A 20,735-nucleotide genomic window follows, 5' to 3' on the forward strand; every position below is an offset into this window, starting at 1 on the left:
AAGTGTCCCCTGAAGGCCACTAATGGTGGTGGGGAGGCACTGCTTGGCTGTCTGCAGCCTCTTCTGCCCAGGCGGCAATTTCTAGATATTGTTTCTGCTGAGTCCTAGTATTATCAGTCCTCGTCTTGGTGATGAGAACAGAATACACAATGAAGGGGATTCCTCTCTAGTCTCCACCTCCTGCACACAAGTCCAGGCTCCCCTCCAGCCAGTAGAAACCCTGAGACCTCATAGGGCTGGAACGTCTATGCTGCGAGCACAGCTGGCATCTCAAGCATATAATCCCCCGGGGAAGGCAGGCAGCCCAGAGTGTGAGTGATGTGTGTGTGTGTGTGTGTGTGTGTGTGTGTGTGTGTGTGTGTGTGAGTGCGTGAGTGTCTGGCTCACCTGTCAGGAATTTGCCACCAGGATTTTGACACTCCCTTATAGCACAGCCGTAATCTGTCTATGCTTTGCTGGGAAGAGAAACCCAGAAGAGGCAACGAACTTGGGCAGTTATATGTCCCTTTTTCTCCCTTCTTTCTTAGGTCTCCCTATTTCTCTCTTTCTTTCCACTTCTCCCCCTCTCTCTTACCTTTCACTTTTCATATCCCTCCTTCTCTCTCCTTCTCTGCTCCCCTACTTCCTCTCTCATGCCTCTCTTTCATTTCTGTGAGAGTTTTCATAACTCGACCCACCCACCCCCACTGCCTTCCTTCTTTCCAAAGGTGCAGCATGACACCCACACCTGTCATTCTCCCTCAGCCTACTGGCCTCCCTGGCCCTCAGAAAGGTCCTGGCTTGCCTGGCAACCCCAGGGCTCATCCCACAAAAGTTCTTCAAGATTCCTGCCTTGGCCCCTGGCTGCATCTGGGTTCCAGGGTGAGACGGAGGAGCCAGGCTGCCAGGTGCACCTGCTGAGTTTAAAGCCTCCCTCCTGGGACATTTCCTGAGCTAACTGGAGGGCTACGGAGGGCCAGATGCCATGGGGCGAACTCCCTACATGCTCACCATCAGCTGAGAGACTTCTGAGGCTCTGTCTGCTGACTCACAGCCATGGGCTCACCTGGCAGTGGGGCTCCCAGGTGGGGCAAAGGGGCCCCTGAGCCTCAGAGGCCCAGATTAGCATTTTAAAGAAAGGTCAGGAAGAAAGGATTTCCTAGACCTGCTGGGAGCAGAAAGGAGGACGGTGAGGAAACTTGACCACCCTCCAGGCTCCCAATAGGCCCATATGCTGACTGGGTGGCATTTGAGAGGGCAGAAAGGACATCAGATAAGGATTCTAGCCTCAGCTCAGTCACTGGGGAGCAAAGAGGCTTTGAGCAGGTTGTTTAGCATCTCCAAGCTTCACTTGCCTCACTCTAAAGAGAAACAGTCAGACAAAATAATCTCGAAAGTGACTTTCCCTCTAGAATTACAGTGGGCCAGTGGGGAGGGGGCAGGGGGCTTGGTGACCACTGAGAGTACTGTTCACAGACCTTGTGGAAAGGCTTTGGGACAAGTACCAGTTCTTTGTGTGACTTCGGACCAGGTACTTAACTTGACCTATTTGAGCCTGCATAGTGGAAGTGATACTTCAGGGGATCGTGTAAGAATTAAACCAAATAGGAAAGCACAGTGTTACCCAAAACACAGGCTGCTTGGCCCCAGGGGGTACAAAGGATGATTGTGGCTCATAGTCCAATCCTGGCACTCAATAGACAGTCATACCCTGATCAATTCTCTCTTGAACCCGACTGCCACTGAGACAGTCGGGGTGCCTGTGACATTTCTACATCACTCAACAACTTTTCCTTCTAGCAAAGGGAGTCCAGGCTCAGACTCTGACTTAATAGCATTGTTTTCATTCACTGTGCTTATTTTTTATACTTACCTTCTATTTATGTTTTATTTCTATTTTTACTTATTTATTTTTATTTAATTTATTATTATAGTAGGCCTCCCTTGTCTACGGTTTCACTTTCTGCAGTTTCAGTTACCCAGGGTCAACCACGGTCTAAAAAAATTCAGTGGAAAATTCCAGAAATAGAGAATTCATAATTTCTAAATTGCTGCCATTCTGGGTAGCGTGATGAAATCTGGCACTATCTGCTCCATCCCGCCTGGGACGTGAATCATCTCTTTGTCTAGCATATCCACACTGCAGACACCATTGGTCACTTAATTGCCATCTTGGTTATTAGATGGAAAAAAAGTAGCATATACTGTATAGGTTCGGTGCTACCTGTGGTTCCAGGTGTCTACTGGGGGTCTTGGGCCATCTCCCCTGCAGATAACGGGGACTACCATATTTACTTACCTTCTGTTTATTGTGATGGTGGTTGTCCATGTAGGTAATGTTATAGAATTTCCTTATGAAATAAATTTAAGTAAATAAAGGGAGTCAGTTGAAGACAAATATCAAGGAAGTAATTGAAAAGGTAGCATGATGATATGGCCAAAATTGTGAGGGTGATCTAGGAATTGGGGAAATGTTTGCATTAAAATTTGGGACCTATAAAGTATCCACTACAATCTCTACCCTCATCAGTAGGTGGTCATAACTGTTGTTGACCTGGAAGGAAGGACATGTCCTGCCTCCATGCCATTTCTCTGCCTGTCACTGCAGAGCCCGGGTGGAGCTGATTTCACCAGTTCTCATGGAAGATCCAGGAAGACAAGGCAGAGGGAGCCCTCTTGGCAGTGCGCTGTGTGGATAAATTCTAGTTAGTCTTTAGATTGGTTCTGATTCAAATGGTCTCCTCCACTGAATTTAATGGAACATCATTTCAATGGGCCACCAGATTATGAACCATTGAATGTAATGAAAAGTCATTTCAATGAGCTACCAGATTATGAGCCATCAAGTTTCTACACTAATGACAAAGGGACTAGAGTTCCCATTTGGGCCATTGTACTTTAAATGGAATACGTATTACCTTCTAAAATAAAAAGCCACTTATGCATTGCAACAATCTATCTCCGTATAGTGTCACCAAGACAGATTTTGATAGAAGAGCCAAGAGCAAGTCAAATAAAAAGCTTTAAGCCTGTGACTATAGATCACCCAGGGAGTTCCCAGGGCTGCCAGTGTGGTTCGTGGGTTCCTTTGCTCCACTTACAGCTTTCAATTTTGTTACAAGGAGAGAAGAACAAAATGGGATTAGAGATAACGAAAAGAATGTTTTTGCCTGCCTTCAATTCAGCGTGGCCCCTTGCAGCAAATACATTTAGCACAGTGTCCTGGAGCTTGCAGAGCCTTTTCCTGAAGTGAGGCTCAGTCACACACACTAGGCAGTATTGGCCTTTAACAGTCTGCCCTGTTCCCATTGCATAGTGCTGTAGGGCAAGGTACTTTTCTGGAAGTATCTGAAGTTTGTGCTCAAATAAGCCCATGTCAAAAGTCCTCAGGGAGAAAGAGCTGGTGCACTCAGTGGATGCTTTGTAGTGGCTTCAGCACTTCTCTCCGTGTTTGGACTTTCTAGAATGGCCAGGCAATTGGCAGGGTCTCCCTCACCTGCAGCTCCCCTTCTGGATTAGTAGAAAAGCCATGCAAAGTCCACTGGGAAGTCCCCCTGGTGGTAGAATCAAAGACTCAGTCAGGTCGCGGCCAACAGTGAGAACTACATGTCCTAGAATGGTGTTTCCTACGTTCTGTGACTCTAACAGCATTCTTCTGCTGAAACGTGGCAAATGCCTTCTACAAACGCTTTTACTGAACTAGCCTCTTGAACTCTGAGGCCAGTTTATCGGTTTGCATTTATGGCTTATTTTTTTGCAACTCCTAGGGCATGGCTAGATTGGGTTTTTGTTCTGTTTTTTTGTCTTTGCAAAAATATTGCAAAAGCAGGATTTCTTGGTTTCACGGAGAGAGCCTGACCTTTCATAAAAGCATGATGGTTTATAAATTTTTAAGCCATTTAAATTATTACCTTATCTTTGGGAAGCAGGAAGCTTGGCTACTGTGAGATCCTAAGGCTGAAGAAGGGACACAACTTGAAGGGAGGCCAGTTGTCAGTCTGAAATGAAGGGCTCTTGCTTTGGACAATGTCATGACAAAATTAGACACCAAGAGAGCAAGTCAGAATTGGAACTAAATGAAATTTTAGAGATATCTGACTTAGTGACTTCTCTCCTTACTCCCAAGAGGGTTCATAAGTGGGAAATTTGGTATAGGCATTGTTCTTATCTGCAAATGTTGCAAAAGCTATTAGGCAGAGGCAAGAGCAAGTCCCTTACTTCACCTGCACGGTCCCCTAGATTATGTCATTGGGTTACCATGGAGCACTAGGGATAAGTTGAGTCCTGGACTGCCCAGATCTTGAACCAGAGGTTTTGCAAAGATTAAATCAGGAATTCCCCAAGAAAAGGAGTAGAAAGCCTTTTGGTCTGGAAGTCAGAAGAACAAGTTGGTCCGCACTGAAGAAGATCTCTCCCTTTGGTGTACTTTCCCCCACCAGTGAAAACGTGTGGACTCATTTTTGCCCTGCTTACCTCCCAGGGGAGGTGCCCTGGTGCTCTGGTGGAGTGACGTTGATCTCAGAGGAAAAAGGGAGGTAGGAATCTGCAGAATTGTTATCCTGGAAGTCCTTCAGCATCGCAGTAAAAGGTGAATTCTAGCCAGGGCACGGTCCATCCATTTAGACCCAACCACAGTTGTCATGTTGGGGAATGAAGACTATGTTTTTTCGCAAATGTTGGCAGGCCAGAGGCACAATTACTGAGGAGGATATGGCGGGACCGTATTTTTGGGATATTTTCCATAAAGGCACTGGCTTTGATGTGTTAGAAGAGGGGAGAATGGTTTTGAGGTACCCTGTCCTGGCTCAGAAGTTCTCCACTGGAACTGGCTGACCTGAGGCCAGTGGTATGGGGCAGGGCTGGGAAGGAGCCCACAGCCAGACTGAGACCACACACACCTCTCGCTCATGCACAGCTGCTCTCCCTAGGGGATGGGTGCTGGGGATAGGGTGTAAGCAGTCAGCGAAAATCTCCCAGGCGTCTTTTTTACTACTATAAATTATTTGTGTACAGTTTTAGAACTTTCAAAAAATATGCTAAATTTTGCTGTAAACTAAATGTCAGCAGTATACCATCTACTGGAATATTATTCAATTATTATTTTTTAAAATAGCGTTTTTCCACGATATTTAATGACATGGAGAAAATGCTTAAAAATTAACATATGATGAGATAAAAGTTAGATGTTCAATCTAGCCCTAATTTTACAAAAATACACACCCAGGGAAAAACTGTGAAAGAATATATAAAAATATTAATCACAGTTCTCTGTGAGTTGTGGGACTCCAGGTGACTTTTATATTCTTTTAGGAAACTTGTATTCTGAATTCTTTACAATAAATCTGAATTATTCTTATAAGCAAAAATAAATATAGAATAAATATTTATTAAATAGCAAAGCCCTCAAAGCCTGTTTTCTAAGTCCCTCTCTGTGTCCTGGGAACCAGTACTCCTTTTTGGTACTCAAACGCCCCTGAGCATGGTTTTCTGCTGATTGTTTAGAAAAGAACAGAGTGGTAATTCAGGAAGGGGTAGGGTGACCAATGACAGTTACAGCTAAGATCTGACATCAAATCGTGGTAACAATAGGAGCCTTGTTAGCCACCTTTATTACAATTGTTTACATGCTGGTAAGAATCGTAACTACCAGCATGTAATTAATACTATTGTGTCTATAGATTTTTGGTTGCTTCATTTTTAAAATTTATTTTTTTTAATTGACAAAAATTGTGTTTATAGTATACAACATGATGTTTATGCATACATACACATGGTGGAATGGCTAAATCAAGCTAATTAACATATGTATTACCTTACCTACTTATTTATTTGTGATGAGAACACTTAAACCAGTTTTCAAGCATATAAAACATTGTTATTAACTATAGTCACCATGTTTTACAATAGATCTCTTGAACTTATTTTTCCTAACTGAAGTTTCGTATTCTTTGACCCACATCTTCTCAATTCATGCAACCTTCCCCCTTCTCTGTGGCTGTAGTTTTCCCAGCAGGACTTTCCTCTTTGGAATTCCTATATCTTAAATTTTAGACTTTTATTAATAATAAGACCTTTTCCTGAACATTCACGAAATTATGTCATGTGCCAGGAAAAGCCACCAGAGGGCGCTAGATCATTTAGTCATCGACGGATTTCGCCATAGCAAAATGACCAAGATTTATGTCACAGTGTGGAACTGGGTCCAGGCCCGAGACAAAATCCAGCATACATTAATTGTGATGCAGGGCCAACATTTAAGTAATAACCTTTCTTGTTTTCCTTGGCTTTTACTTTAGTGACTCTGCTTTTTTAGTTTGTATGTTGATGCACTTCCTTTTCTTTAAGTCGGTTGGGACTGTTCCAGTTAGAATACTTAAGAAACTTGAATCTTATGATTGCTTTGAAAGCTGCCATAGACACATGTGCACATGGTAAAGAGGCTGCCCTCCTCTCTGGGAAGCTTTTACAGGTATTTAGAAATAAATCAGTGGTCTGCATTGTTTTCACAACACGGGTGAAGTTTCTACTTTGGTTTAGGCTTTTGGTTCTTGTGCAATGGCATGCAATTCCCAGCCTGCAGACGCAGCTACGCTAGGGAAAGACGCACTGGGGCTAGTCTAGTTGCGGGTGATTCTCTGTACTCTTTCCATTGCCAAGGCTGTCCAGGGAGTGGCAAGACCATGGGTGGACATGAGTGTCAGGGAGTCAGGCAGCCCATTCAGGCTGGAGGGGCTCTGCTGCACCCTGGATTCAGTGCATGTGTGGCTGTCTGTGGGGGTCTCTAGGCTGTCATGTAATAGCCGTAACACAGAGCAGGGGTGACTGAATTACCTTGCCTCAGTTCTCATCACAATTGAGCGACCTTGTGGCGTGCAGAATAGCAAAGTGGAGCCAGGGAGTGGCAATCCTGCCTCTACTCCTCATCTGAATGGCGAATGGTGTGGTGCATGCGCATGTTCAAGTTCTGGCTTGCAGGGGTGGAGGGGGAGGGGAGGGGTCAGAAGCTCTGGTCCAAGTTTCACTGTCAGTTTTGAGGGTCAAAGTAATTACAACCAAGATTTGCATAATGTTTTCTTTTTCATCCTTACAAATCACCCTTTGAAGCAGGCAGAGCAGTTCCTGTTTTTATTCTAATTTTACAAATGAGGAAACACAACAAATGAAAGATAACTGCAGTTCAGTTCTTTTTAAGTTTGAAGTTTCATTGTTTCTGTGCAGAGCCTTTTCCTAAATTTGTAATTCCAGGTGCCAGGTTTTCTGAACATGGCACAGAAGTTTGTGGACGATGTGGAAGTGACTAGAGAGAGTGGGGCAAAGGCCAGATGACGACTATTTCTGGTGGGTGGTGGCACTCTCCCATCAATGCCTGCCCATCAGGCCATTCAGGGAGGTGGTAAGGAACTGGGGATTGTAGGAAAGGAAGGATATTGACTTTGGCACTGGGGGTCTCTGATGAATCCCAACTAAGCTGAGGTTTTGAATAACACAGAAGTTGCTAAAAGCCTCAATAGTAAAGGGTGGAGTGAGAACAGAAGGAGATAGTGCCTGAGGGGCATTTCAGCACCCTCTTAAAAGATGCTGAGATGATGAAGGTGATGACGGAGGATAAAGAGCTGGGGACTCTGCAGTTGCTGTGACAGAAGTCACAGCAGCCAGTGGCCTCTTGTTAATAGCCCCCAGCCTGGTGTTCCAGGAGAATCCAGGCTGTAGGGGATGTCTAGGAAGGCCCCAGAGGGGATTTGTTGGTTTGCAAAAGTTCAATTTTGTGGGTAAGGGAATTTATTCTGGTGGTTTTATATCCCACTGGGGAGACAGTCCTACCCTTTGTTGCTCATTTTATGTTATGGATGTTTTATTTTTAAATTGCAAATCTTGGGTTTGATTTAAGGAATGTCCTTAACTGTCTTGGCATATGCTGAGGCACACAGGCAGTGGAGCACAGCCACTTACAAGGCTAATAAATAAAGGAACCTCAGCCGCAGTCACCTTCCTGCACATCCCCGCACTTCTGGGGCCAACTGCCGCCCCCCCTCCACCTCCAGTGCTGGAAAAGACCCGGGACCTTTGCATGCTTGGGACTGATGTGGCAGGAAAGCATTCAGAGTGGCTGCTGCCCACGGAGGCCAAGGCTAGAGGTACCCTCGGATGGCATAGAGGGAAGACTCAGACAATTTCACTTTCTGTAAAATACTATTGTTAGCCCCCTCTTTGAGTATCAAATACGCAAGAACTTTTACCTCATTCCATTTTCCCCTTTGACTTTGGCTTTGACTCTTTCCTAATAGATGTGTATCCTGAGCCCAGTGAATGTGTCCTGAATCAAGAGAAGCTTCAAACATCCTCTTCCACCTCTCTGCCCAGCTCTGCCTTCGCTGTCCTCTCTTCCCTAAGGCCTCCAAGGACAAGGGCGGGGCTGATCTCTGACTCTGGCGGAGACAGCACCAGGCCATACAGTTAAGGATGCTAACTTGGCCCTTTACCACGGGAGGAGCTGAAAGGAAACTGAGAATTCCAATTAGGCTTAAGCTAATGAGCCAGAAACTTTGGTGAAAGCACTGTGGGCAATGAGGGGGCGAGTGTGATCATCTCTGTTTTAATTAGCGCTGGAAAAACTTGTGGTCCAGCTGGTAGCAGGAAGAGGGACAGTGTTCAGAGGGGGCAACGTCTCTGGGAGTACCAGAAGGCGGTTCCCCTGGGGGTGCAGAGCTACAGGCTACTGAATAAACCCAGATGACTTCTTCACCTTATGGGGGGAGGAGGGAAGACCCTAAATGGGGAAAGGCGAGCCTGAATGAAGCCTGAAGGACCCCTTCCCCTGGGTGCCCTCCTCGAAGGATGGATGGAGTCTGAGACTGGACAAGAAGGGGCGACCCTTTAGGGAACTCTAATGTCTGTCGGGGCCTGCACTATCCCTGAGGCCAAGACTTCCTGATCATCTCTGCCTACTCTCTTAGGCAGCCTCCGTTGCTTAATATGGAAAACCGGAGAAAAACCACCTGCTGCTATCAGAGGCCACAGACCACCGCCAGCCTTTCAGACGGCCCTGCCACACGCGGGGCACGGGGGCACCTAGGAAGCAGGGAGAAGCGCGAACTAGGGGGTCGGTAGTTGTGTGTATTCTGAAGTAGAATACACACTTCCTCACTCCCGAAGCCAGGGCATCCTGGGGGCGCCCAGCCTGTGGAATCCAGCTGACAGCTGGCCTCTCCCCCATCCCCACTGGGGGCTTCTCTGGGAAAAAAACGACCTGTCCCGGGCGCTCCGCGGGCCTCCCCGGGTCCCCCAGGGCGCTGGGCTGGGGGCGCAGCACCTTGGAGAGAGGCGCCCTGTCCTGTGCCTGGGCTGGGGCGCTCCACTTTGCACCCTGGGGGTGAGGAGCGCGTGCCGGGCCACAGCCAAGGGGCCCTGCCTGCCCCTGCCCAGTCCTGAGCCGAGGGGAGCCAGCGCGGCGAGCCTCCTCCCCTCCCGCCTGGGGCGGCCTGAGCCCGCGCCCGCTCCAGTTGCTGCAGCTGCTGCTGCTGGCGGCTGCGGGGAGCGCTGGGCGCGCGCCGAAGAGGCTCGGGCGGCGAGGACGGGGACGAGGAGGAGCCGGAGGGGGCGAGGAGGAAGAGCGAGCAGAGGCCGAGGAGGCTCCGTGGCGTGGCGACGGGACTCGGGGGTCCCGGGAGCATGGGCTAGCGGGCGGGGACGGCCCGGCGGCCGGACGCGGTGAACCTGCCGTGGCCCGGCGCGCTCCGGAGCGGCGAGCCGGAGCCGGGCGCAGCCGGGGGAGGAGGACTGGCGCGGGGGAGTCCGGGTGGAGGGGGCTGATTATCCATTATTAACGAGTTGCCGCCTAATAAGCCGAGAGCGGCTCGTTAGCGCGCGGGAGGCGCGCGGGGAGGGGGTTCCCGGGCCAGAGCGCGGCGCACACGCGTGGCGCACGGCGGGCAGCGCGGCGCCGAGGGCACCCGGGCCCGCGCGCGGAGCCGAGGCGGGCCCTGGGGCGGCGCAGACCCCGGGCGCGGGCTGCCCGCGGCGCCCCCTGGCTCTCGGCGCTCGGGGCCAGCGCAGCCCCGGGCGAGCGGGGCGCGGGCCGGGGAGGGGGAGCCGCCCGCGCGCCCCATCCCCCTCCCCCCCGGGCGGGCCGGCGGCCGAGGGGAGGGCGGCGGCGGCGGCGGCCCGCTGTATATATCTCGGCGCACCCCGCCAGGTCGCGCACAGCGCCCCGAGCCCAGGCGCCTCCCCGCCCCCCTCCCCGCGCTCCGCGGCGGCGGCGGCGGCGGCAGCAGTAGCAGCAATATGGCTGTTGATGGGTGTTCGGGGTGGCGCTGGCGGCGGGAGGAGCTCCCCCGAGCCCCTGCGCCGGCCGCCCGTTGCTAGCTATGGCAAATGGTGGCGGCGGCGGCGGCGGCAGCAGCGGCGGCGGCGGCGGCGGCGGAGGCAGCAGTCTTAGAATGAGTAGCAATATCCACGCGAACCATCTCAGCCTAGACGCGTCCTCCTCCTCCTCCTCTTCCTCTTCTTCTTCTTCCTCCTCCTCCTCTTCCTCCTCGTCCTCGGTCCACGAGCCCAAGATGGATGCGCTCATCATCCCGGTGACCATGGAGGTGCCGTGCGACAGCCGGGGCCAACGCATGTGGTGGGCTTTCCTGGCCTCCTCCATGGTGACTTTCTTTGGGGGCCTCTTCATCATCTTGCTGTGGCGGACGCTCAAGTACCTGTGGACCGTTTGCTGCCACTGCGGGGGCAAGACGAAGGTAACGCGCGCCCGGGCGCCCTCCCCCTGCGCCAGCGCCGCCGCTTCTCGGCGTCCCCTGCAGCCCACCGGCTCGCTCGGTACAGCGCCGTGCCTCCCGCCATCCCTGCCTGCCTTCCCCTCGCCGCCTTTCCTTCCCTCCGCTCTCCCGGCGCCCGCGGACTGGGGCAGCGGGCGGCGCACGGGGGGTGAGGAGGTGCCCCCGACCGGTGCGCTCCGGGACGCGGACGCTCGGTCCTGTCCCCCTGTTTATTGTAGGGTTGTTGGCGGCTGCGGCTGGGGCCGGGGTGGGGAACGCGCGCTGCTCGGGTGCCGTGGTGCGGGGTGGGGAGAGCTAACCCCGCGGGGACCGAGGACTCTGGGGGCCGCCGGTGCGTGTTCCGCACCGCTCACCTGCCACGGCTCGGCTTCTGGCGGTGGGCGAGGGCGGGCACATCTGCCGGCACTTTTAGGAACCTGTTGGGGAGATGAGTTCGTGGGGTCAGAAGGAAGGAAACATCCTTTGGGCACGGGAGAAAATCTCTTGCAGTAGGGAATCCCAGGGGAAGAACATAGCCAGAGAAAGTGGGGGACCTGGGGGGAGCGAGAGAAAGTTGGGGAGATCCATCCCAATATCGGAGCCACTTTAGGAACGTGGTGAGGTCGCCAGTCCGATATCACCTCCCACTCCATCCTTTAGACATTCTCGTGAAACATACTCAACCCTAAGTTCTTCTGCCTCTGTACTCTCGCCCCCAGGCCACCCACTTTGGGTCCCCGGAAATGCCACCAGAGGTGCCAAGCTGGAGCTGGGGTCCCCTGGGAGTCGGCAGAGGCCGAGGTTTCAAGCGGAGCTTCTTCCCCGGCGCTTGGGGTGGCTAGATGTCATCGGTTTAAGCTATTCCTGGCGCAGACGCCCACCAGCACCGAGACTCACTACACCTTAGATATATGGTTGCTAGGCTGACTGCCTGGTCTGTCCCCGCGTCCCTAGAGATGTCCTTTCCCCCACCCCCACTGTCTGGAGATGGGGGCACCGGGCAATGTTTGATAGAAAATTGCAGAATAAAAAAGAAAGAACTGGAAAATAAGAGTGACCCAGCTGCCTTTTAGAGTAATTCCCATCCCAGGGGACTTCACAGCACCAACCTTTTTGGAGGGAGGGGATACCTTGGGGAGGAGTGCAAGGTAGACATGTATCTTGGTCCCCAAATGTTCGCACCTTTTCTAGTAAAGTTAATCTGAGGACCCCTCAAACTTCCACAGGGCACAGCAACTTGTAGCAGCTTCCTTGGGTGCTAAGGGAAGAAGTGGGGAAGCCAGGGGCTATGGCGAAGGCAGACTACAAAAACAAGGGTGAATGGAAGCTCTCTCCTGATCATTAATTATACATGGTGTTGGGTGCTGGAGCTCAGCTGTGTTTTGTGGCAGCACACTTGTGTTTTGGAAAATACTGGTGTGTTGGAATAAGGGAGAAAAATAAAAACTATCATTCTCTTCCTCCTCCTCCTCTCTCTTTCCGGAGGCCTCCAGATGTTGGCCAGCCAGCTTTCTCAGTGATAGAGGTTCCTTCTTACTTGTTAAGGAGCAAAATCTGCCACCTTCAGAGAAGCAAAGTCCTAACCACCAGATGCCTAGCCCTCCTTCTGAGAACAGCTTATTCATAGAGCCTTCTTATTCACACACTCCCTCTCCTCCACTCCCTCCCTCACCCCCACAGCCGTCAGTCCTGGGGACTTTTTTTCTCTTTACTGAGATCCAGCCACTGTCCTTAGAGGAAAGATAGCTCATGGTTGTGCACATCTGAAATGCTCTCTAGATGGAGTGATTTTGGTGAACTTTTTTACAGCTTCCTTTCTTTCTGGAAGTGAGTAATTTTGATCCTGATGAAAACTTTTTTCAATGATTCCAAATAAGTTGTGATGTTTTGTAATCCTGGGGTTTTCTTAAACATAGCATCTAAAATCTTTTTACCCTAGAGAACACCGAGTTGTGACTGCAGTGCCTGTAATGAAATGCTAGTCGGATAGTTCACATAAAGAATCTCTTTCCTAAATGATGACCAAGCATAACTTCTGTCAGTTTACTCAAGAAAAAGGTTTTTGGCAATGATCATTAGAAAAAAACAGTCTGTAAATATTTGGCTATATTTTGTAGCTGCAAAACCTGCTGAGCAGACATAACTGGAAGTGTATGTAGGGAATCAACCTGGATGAAAAGGGATTGTGGTTGGTTTGGAAGATGTGAGGCCAATGTAGAAGGAGAACAGGTGACTTTTTATACCATGAATCCATTTGAAAACATACCCAGAATCTCTTGACACCTGCCCCTTGATTTGCTCAGTTAAATGGTGTGTGGTCAGTTCATTATAACCGATAATGGTAAGTTAGGCCTTTTATAAGCCTTTCTTTCTGTCCTTGAGGTCTGTATTTTTATTGCAATCATGTTTTTTTGTCCTTCATTCTCTTTGCTTTCCAAGTATTAGGTAGTTTTGTTGAGACTTGGTACAGAAGAATGTATTGGGCTTAAATTTAGAATAATTATTTTTATGCTAGATTTCCCAGGCAAACCTAGGCTGCCTCTCCACAGAATTCCTCCGACGCGTTCACCCTCGTCCTCAGTCAGCCCTAAGATGGTTTGCCCAGGAGCTGGAGTCCAGAGGAAGGCAGGTCATTTTTAGCATCTGAAATTCACGGAAGATAAGTTTCAGCAGGGAGCTCCAAAACCCACGAGCATTTTGTCTCTAGGACTGCACCATCCTTTGTGATCAAAGGAACCCAAGACTGGACATGCATCAGTACCTTTGGCCTCCGCATCTCAAATAGCGAATGACTTTAGTATTCTGAAAAGAGTGGTATGTGGACGTTTTTTAGGAAGTGAAGAGGAAAACATTGCATTCCCCTTCCCCCTGCCCCCCGTTGGGAATTTGGGCACAATCCTTCCAGTGCTGTGTTCTTTGCGTTGCTTTTTCACATTACTGTTTGTTTCTTTGCTGGATTTCATCAGAGCTCTCTCTTTACTTGGCTGTGACGTTGTGAGGTCCAATCCAGTCGCAGATGGAAGGAACAGGGAGCTGCTCCGGCAGGCTGAAGAAGGCCGTGACTTTGAAGAAATCATTTAACCTCTCTGGTCTGTGTTTGCTTGTCTATGAAATGTGGGGATTGAATTCTGTGAGTTCTAACGTCCCTTCCTACTCTGGGATTCGATACAGGGGAGTGGAAGGTGTTGAGAAACTGTGGTCAAGTTTCTGGCTCAGAATGTGTTGTTCTGCAGTTCTCCAGCAATTCATGTAGGAAGTCAGCCCTGGAACACTTGCCTGTCTTTGTTCCCATCTTCTGCTCCTCTTCCAGTATGCAATCTACTTCTCCTTAAATGCCTGGGGAAACTGAGGCCAACTTCCTGATGGAGCTGTGGTTTGCTGTGGGGCCTGAGTGTGGCTGGGCATAGACTCACTCCTATTCTCAGTTTCATCTGTCATCTTTCTAGAAGCTTGGGCTAGATCAAGGATGGTCTGCATGTAATGAATTATGGAGGTGTTGTCTCCACGGCTGTGTCTGAGAAAACAACACGTTTTCTCTGTCAGGCTCGTGACTAATATAAATATCAGATCCCATTACGGCCTGGTAATTACCCAGGGTCTGGCCTGACGCATTCAGTTGGGCTGCAGCTTCAGTGCCTTGGAGCTCTTGATTCCAGATTGGCCCTGGCGCCTCATCGCATCCTGGCCCGGGGATCGGCGGCACTGGCTGACCTTCAGATACTCCTTGTTGATCAGGTCACTTGGGGGTGGCCTTGGAGAAGTTCTCAGGTCCCAGGCACAGAGGAGCTCCAGCTGACCTGCCCTTGTCCAGAGAGCATGTGCTTCTTGTTCCTGGCTCTCTTTATGGAAACGCACACTTCAGTACAAACTCTGCAGTCAGATAAACCCCTGTTCAAATCGTGGATCTCATATTTATTAGCACGGCATCTGTGGCTGGCAACCATGTTGAACTTCAATGTCTTCATCTTTAAAAAGAGCGCTATGATGCTTACTTTGTGAGATTTTTGTAAGGAGTGGAAATAATGGGTATATAATACGCAGCAAATGCCTGGCACTTAGCAGGCCTCTTGGAAATGGGAGCTACTGCAGCTCAGAAGGTGCTGAGTTTATTTTCTCTTCCATTCATGGAACTTCCAGCCCCTGAAGGGCACAGACTACAACAAACAGAATTTTTAAGCCAAAAGGAGCCTCTAGATGCTGAAGTATACTGTCATGGGTCAAACAACGAGTTAGGGTCTGACTGAGATTTGGGCTCACGGCTCTTGGTTGTTGTAAGGCTGGAAGAGTGGGGCAGGGCAGCCAAGGCAGGCGCTGTGGATGGGGCCTGGCAGGGTGGTTAGTATTTTGACAGTGGGGAGGTTGGGGGTGAGCATCGTCAGGTTGGGGGACCAGGAGCTGCAGGGCTGGCAGACTCGTGAGAGACCGTGGTGTTTGGGGGATGGGTGTGGCTGTCCAGCATTGAACCCTTGAGGAGGAACAAACTTCGGCCCTGCTCTTCCAAGCTCAGTGCTCACAGACCTGTCTCCCATGATGTAACAGTCTCCTGGCCAGGGCACTGGGCGCTGTCTACTCGGACCAGCTTTTTTTTTTATAGCCCCTAGAGCAGTGTTTCCCAAAGGGTGTCCTGTGGAGTACTTGTCTTTGAAGTTACCTTGTGAAAAAAACCGGCAGTCATGGAGGGTCACATCACAGGCTTGGAGTAGTTCTGTTGGTAGAGAAATTGGAAACCGCCCTCGCTCGAATGTGCTCCTTTGGAGCGGCCTTGCCCATGTGTCCAGTCCGCTGAGCAGTGCCTAAGGGTCAGCCTGTGACAGGCAAGGATTTCACTACTTTGTGCCTTAGTTTCCTCATCTGCAAATTGGGATCATAACAGAGCACATCCCCATGGGGTAGGTTTTCTCACTAACCTCACTATATAGCATTTCCCAGGAGGACACTGGGGAGCGTTTTGTAAGCCTTGGGCTGGCCCTGCTTCCAGATGCCCAAGGCAGTTGACCAAACATGCATCAGCAGGAAAGGAAGAGCTGCCCCACTGTTTGGCCTGGGGGGGTGGGGCATGGATTCCAAAGGCAAGGCCAGGTGAGCCCTCTGATTGCCTCCCTGCTATCTCCTTCCCAGGATGGGGGCATTCATTGTGTGCCTGGTAGCAGGGAGCAAGTGCTTGTTTTGGGGCTTTCTCTCTCTCTCTCTCCAGGGTGCAAGAAACCTGGTGCTGAAACAGTCAGGTTGGCATTGGATTGCAGTGCCAGGACCTCCTTTCCAAGGTGGGTAATAGGGTGTCCCGACTCACACCGACAGTGGCTGTGCTAATCTGGATTCACAGCAGCAGCTAACACCACCTTCCCCGGAATTCAGAGCTGTGGAGCCCCTGGAGGGTTCCTTCTGTGGTTCCAGCAAAGGGACTGTGTTTGTGTTGTGATGCCCCAGCCCCGGGGACGTGTAGAGAACACTGGGCCCCTCACAGACATACCTGGGGGTCAGACCAGGCCAAGCCTCCGGCAGAGCCTTTAAGATTCCACAGCCTTTCTGTGCAGCAGGCAGATCAAGAGTGTGTACTTTTGAAAATGCTTCTTGGGTGGGTAGAACCCTGGCCCTAAGCACATGGAGAAGGAAACTCGGGGGCCACCCTCAAGGCAGGAGTGTGCTGGCCTTGTGGACAGAAGGTTCAAGGAATGTTTGGTTAGGATATCAGATCTCTGCCTCCAAGGGCTGGAGAGTGCATCTAGGCCTGGGCTTCTCAAACCTTAGTGTGCATGCGAGTCACCTGGGGAGCTGTGAGAAATGCAGGTTCTGATTCAGAAAGTCCAGAGTGGGGCCTGAGATTCTGCCTTTCTGGCAAGACACAAGCTATATGATGCTGTGCAGACCACACTTTGAGTCTCAAGGGTCTCGTTTCTGGTCCGTTCCTCAACCTTCCGTCAGTCCATCCCTGCAGACATGGCCATTTTAAAATATGGAAATTCCCAGCTCTTCAAGGCGGGAAGGGATGAGAAACTGAAAGTTCGCAGTGCCAGGCAGCCGGGTCAAGAAAGCTAGGCTCCAGCGTGTCCGAGGAGCTGTGGTTCAGGCTGGGTGCTTGCTGCTAAAGCTGACTGCTGGGGTGGCTGCTCCCAAGGTACCCGGCAGCGCTGTTGATTTGGGGTTGGGTTGTGACGGCCAGGGTTCTGGAGTTTACAGGGTGTGGTCTGTGTGCTGCCCACCAAGGTGTGGGCCCTCCCTCGTGCCAGGTGGTCGTGCTGCAAGGGGTGTGGCTTCCTGAAGTCCAGGACGGCAACTCAGCCAAACCACCTTCTTGCAAAATTAAAGGCCCGTGGTGTGGCCAGGGCTGCACCGTGGCGAAGCTCCAGGATGCCGGCCGGTGGCCACTCCCTCTGGAGTGTTTGGAGTCAGTTGGCATCGAGACTGCCAGCCCGATTTTCCACAGGGACCTGGGTGGGCCTTCCCAAATGGAGGGTTCAGCTTCAAAGGACTGGGCTCAAGACCTGACCGTCAAGTGGGTGGGGCAGACACATGGCACCCTGCGATGTCCCTCCAGTTGCACTTCTCAAGAATCCCAGCGGATGAAAGTGAAAGTAGCTCCCGTTCTCACCACGGGGAGGTGTTTCACGGCTCTTACTGTCAGGGGCTTTTTCCTTGAGATGTGCTTTTTGTGTTGTTCCATCATCAAAGGGGAAAACCTGGAATAAACTTTCTCTATGAGTGGCTTCAGCCATCAAAATGAAGAAGGACTTAGCAAAATGCACCTCCCTCCCCCCACAGTAGGCAGTCCAGTACGTCTTCTGGTTATTATTATGGTTACTGTTTTGCTTTTATTGTCCATTAAGGGTGTGCATATTACGCCCCAGGAGCTAGGGGCCAGGGGAAACATGATTAAGACCCAGTTCTGACTACCTGCTCCTTAGGACTGTTACTTGACAGGCTGGGCAGGGGAAAAACCCAGGTATCTTCTCGTGGGGTATGGCACACACAGGCCGGGGAGGCTCTTTCCGTAGGGGTTAGCTGGGGGCTGGGCGGTAATGTGGTGGGCGCCGATGCATTTTGCTGTTTTTTTGGGTAATTTGTTGGAGGATCCGGAGAAGCTCTGGGTGAAAGATGGGCTTGGTTTGGTGACACAATGATGTTTGAGTCATGCCTGGATTTTCTTTATTCATGCCACCAGTGGCTAACAAGGATTTAGTTCATAACGGGCAGCTGTTTGCGAGGCGGATGAGTCAGGCAGCGGATGGAAGGGCAGTTTTAAAAGAATGGCTGCTTCAAGATGGAACTTGCTTTGTTTTTTGGCATTGTTTGGTGATTGTCTTTGGGACATTATGTCTAATTGCCAATTTGGAGATGTAATTGGCACTCTGGGCTCAGAATGGATATACTTAACATCGTCAAGCCCAGCTCTGGAATCATCTCCCTATAAGAGCTCGTTACCTGTATGACTAATGCTTCTTCACGTGGCCAAAACTGAAATTGTTTAAAACATCTCATTTGCTTTCCATTCTTCATGCTGTTTCATTGGCCTCCCTACCAAATTTTCCTGGGTATCCAGATCCGGTCGACTCTGGGCATTTCAGAGCTAACTAGCAGGGAAGCCTGTCTTCCTGCCCTCTCCTCCTCCATCTCTTCTTCCCTTCCTTCTTCCTTAATGGTTCTCATTCCAGATGGCTTTTGTGGAAAGTTGGTGTGGTTTAAATTTGGTTTCTAGCACAATAGGGAGGAATCCTTCCATTTGGGGAAGAAGTGATTAAAAGAAACATTGCATATATCTCCCCTTTATCAGAGTTTACTTTTACTTGGGGAGAGGAGCCTTTTTTTTTAAAAAAAAAAAGAAAAAATAAGATTTTAGATTTGTGACTTGAAGTGAAGTTAGTTTCCATCTGTCAGCTGCTGAAGTCTTGGACTGTGATGTCTTTTGCAAAAGAGTTTTTAAGGCAAGATTTCCAGTAATGTTCTTTCCAGGGTCCCTTCGAACTGTACAGAACTGTTCAGCGATGACAGGTCTGCATCTTTGCCCGTCATTGTAAGGTATGGTATCTCTAGGCTGCTGGCGTGCCCACACGTGGATTTTGGACTGAGAGTTTAAGATGAGTATTTATCTTATTCCCTGTTCCACATCTTGCTCTTCTTGCTCCTTTGCCTCTTTTAGACGGGGCAGTCTTCTCTCTCCTCATCTTTGGGAAGTGAACTGGGCATCAGTGTGGGGCCAAGAGCAGCCTCTGAGGGTTGAGGACTTGAAGTTCACAGGTTAGTGGGCAAGAAACAGGGGCGTGATCTAGCAAATTCAGAAGTGCATGGAATTATCAACTCATGGTGATGGAACGGTGCTTCGGGGCTGTGCTCCCTCTCAGTGCTGGGAGCCCTCTGCCCCACTGCCAGAGGGGACCAGGGTGTTCACAGTCTCCTGAGGCCACCACTCTGCTGGGGACAAACCCACCTTACGATGAACTTGGAAGATCTTTCTCCTCATACTACCTCCTCTTTGCCTCTGGTCCATACCTGGGACACACAGAACAAGTCTTGGTGGATGACAGATTTCAAATTCTGATTCCAGCCCAGGAAGGTCCAGAGCTAGGTGGTGGTTAGATGTCAGCAATGTTGTTGAGATATAGAATACCTTAACTTGTTTTTCTTTTTTCACTTTTTTTTTTTGGAGATAGAGCCATGTTCTGTTGCCTGGGCTGGAGTGCCGTGGCATCAGCCTAGCTCACAACAACTTCAAACTCCTGGGGTTAGATGATCCTCCCAAGTAGCTGGAACTATAGGTGTGCACTACCATACCTGGCTAATTTTTTCTACTTTTTAGTTTCCTGGATAATTTTTTGTCTATTTTTTAGTAGAGATGGGGTCTCACTCTTGCTTAGGCTGGTCTTGAACTCCTGACCTCAAGCGATCCTCCTGCCTCAGCCTCCCAGAGTGCTAGGATTACAGGTGTGAGCCACCCACTGCACCTGGCCTAGAATACCTTAACCTATGATACTTCTTCCATGCAGGCAACTTTCTTTTCCTCCCTGATGGCTTCCCTGTTTCCTTCCTTCTCCTGAAACAGTGAGGTTCCCTTGGTCTTTTCCCCAGAGTTTGGAAAATGGCCCATTCTGGCTATTCATTCTTGCGGTTTGCCCTCTGAGATCTGTTCCATCTTGTTGGAAGCCATGGATGGAGTTTTTTGGCTGTCCTGGGCCATAAAGCTGGCGCTTTCTCCATGGCACGTGCCCTGGGTTTCCAAGGTTTAGCTTCCTTCTCAGTTTAGTGCTGGCCTTGTAATTTGGGGGCCATGCCAAGAATCCAGATGTAGGTGTGGATCCTTTGTTACGAAGCCTGAGTTCGATTCTGCTTTCTAGATGATGGCATTTTTGAGCCCAAAGGAGACAGAACAGACAGTGATCTTGAACCTCTTTCTGCATCACTTGAATTAGCTGCTCCTTAGAATTGGAGGCCGTTCCTTCCCCACCTGTTCATCTGCTTTCCTCTCCTTGTGGGCTTCTATGTACTATTGCTCTCATCTCCCCTGCTTTGCTGAACAGAAAGAGACCAGAAAAGAAAAGAAAAGAAAACAACAAAACATACAAGAGGAGAAGGCATGGGAGGGCAGGGGGTAAAGAGGGAGACATTCACACCAAGGAAAACTGAATTTTTCCTCCATGAGTTAGAGCTTGGATAAATACATGATTGGATTTTGGTTTTAGTCCCTTCACCTTTTTTAAATGAATAAATCGTGACAAATGACCTCACCTCCAAGGAGTGAAAAGTTATATTTAATATTAATATAAAGACCAATGGGTAGAATGATTTCACCTTTTGAAAATTTTAGCTTTTCAAAAGAAATGTTCTGTGTAATTAACTGATAGTGTGGGGCTTGTGTGGCCCTGTGGCCCAGATGTTAGGGTTCTAAGACCTTGTGGCGGCCTTCTATGTGCTTGCTGTCCGAGAGCAGGAGAGGTCTGCTCCTCTTTGGGAGAAGTTGCTGTTATTGATCTTGTTTTCCCTTTATGTGGCTTTGGAAAGTGGACCCTT

At 49.9% G+C, this 20,735-nt stretch overlaps 1 protein-coding gene across 8 annotated transcripts in view; it reads left to right on the forward strand.

The window, feature by feature from the left end:
- Positions 1 to 10,165: 10,165 nt before the first annotated feature.
- KCNMA1 (potassium calcium-activated channel subfamily M alpha 1) overlaps positions 10,166 to 20,735 on the forward strand; it is a 722,666-nt gene continuing 712,096 nt past the window's right edge. For 6 of the 8 annotated variants that reach the window (XM_045568450.1, XM_045568451.1, XM_045568452.1 and 3 more), the window contains exon 1: positions 10,177 to 10,718. In XM_045568450.1, the coding sequence (XP_045424406.1) occupies positions 10,344 to 10,718 (375 nt within the window). In that variant the 5' untranslated portion in view covers positions 10,177 to 10,343. Of the gene's footprint in view, positions 10,719 to 10,975; positions 11,785 to 20,735 lie in introns of those variants that run through there. The other 2 variants (XM_045568457.1, XM_045568456.1) reach the window with 2 other exon arrangements.

The sequence above is a fragment of the Lemur catta genome, chromosome 14, assembly GCF_020740605.2.
Source record: "Lemur catta isolate mLemCat1 chromosome 14, mLemCat1.pri, whole genome shotgun sequence".
Lineage (NCBI taxonomy): Eukaryota > Metazoa > Chordata > Mammalia > Primates > Lemuridae > Lemur > Lemur catta.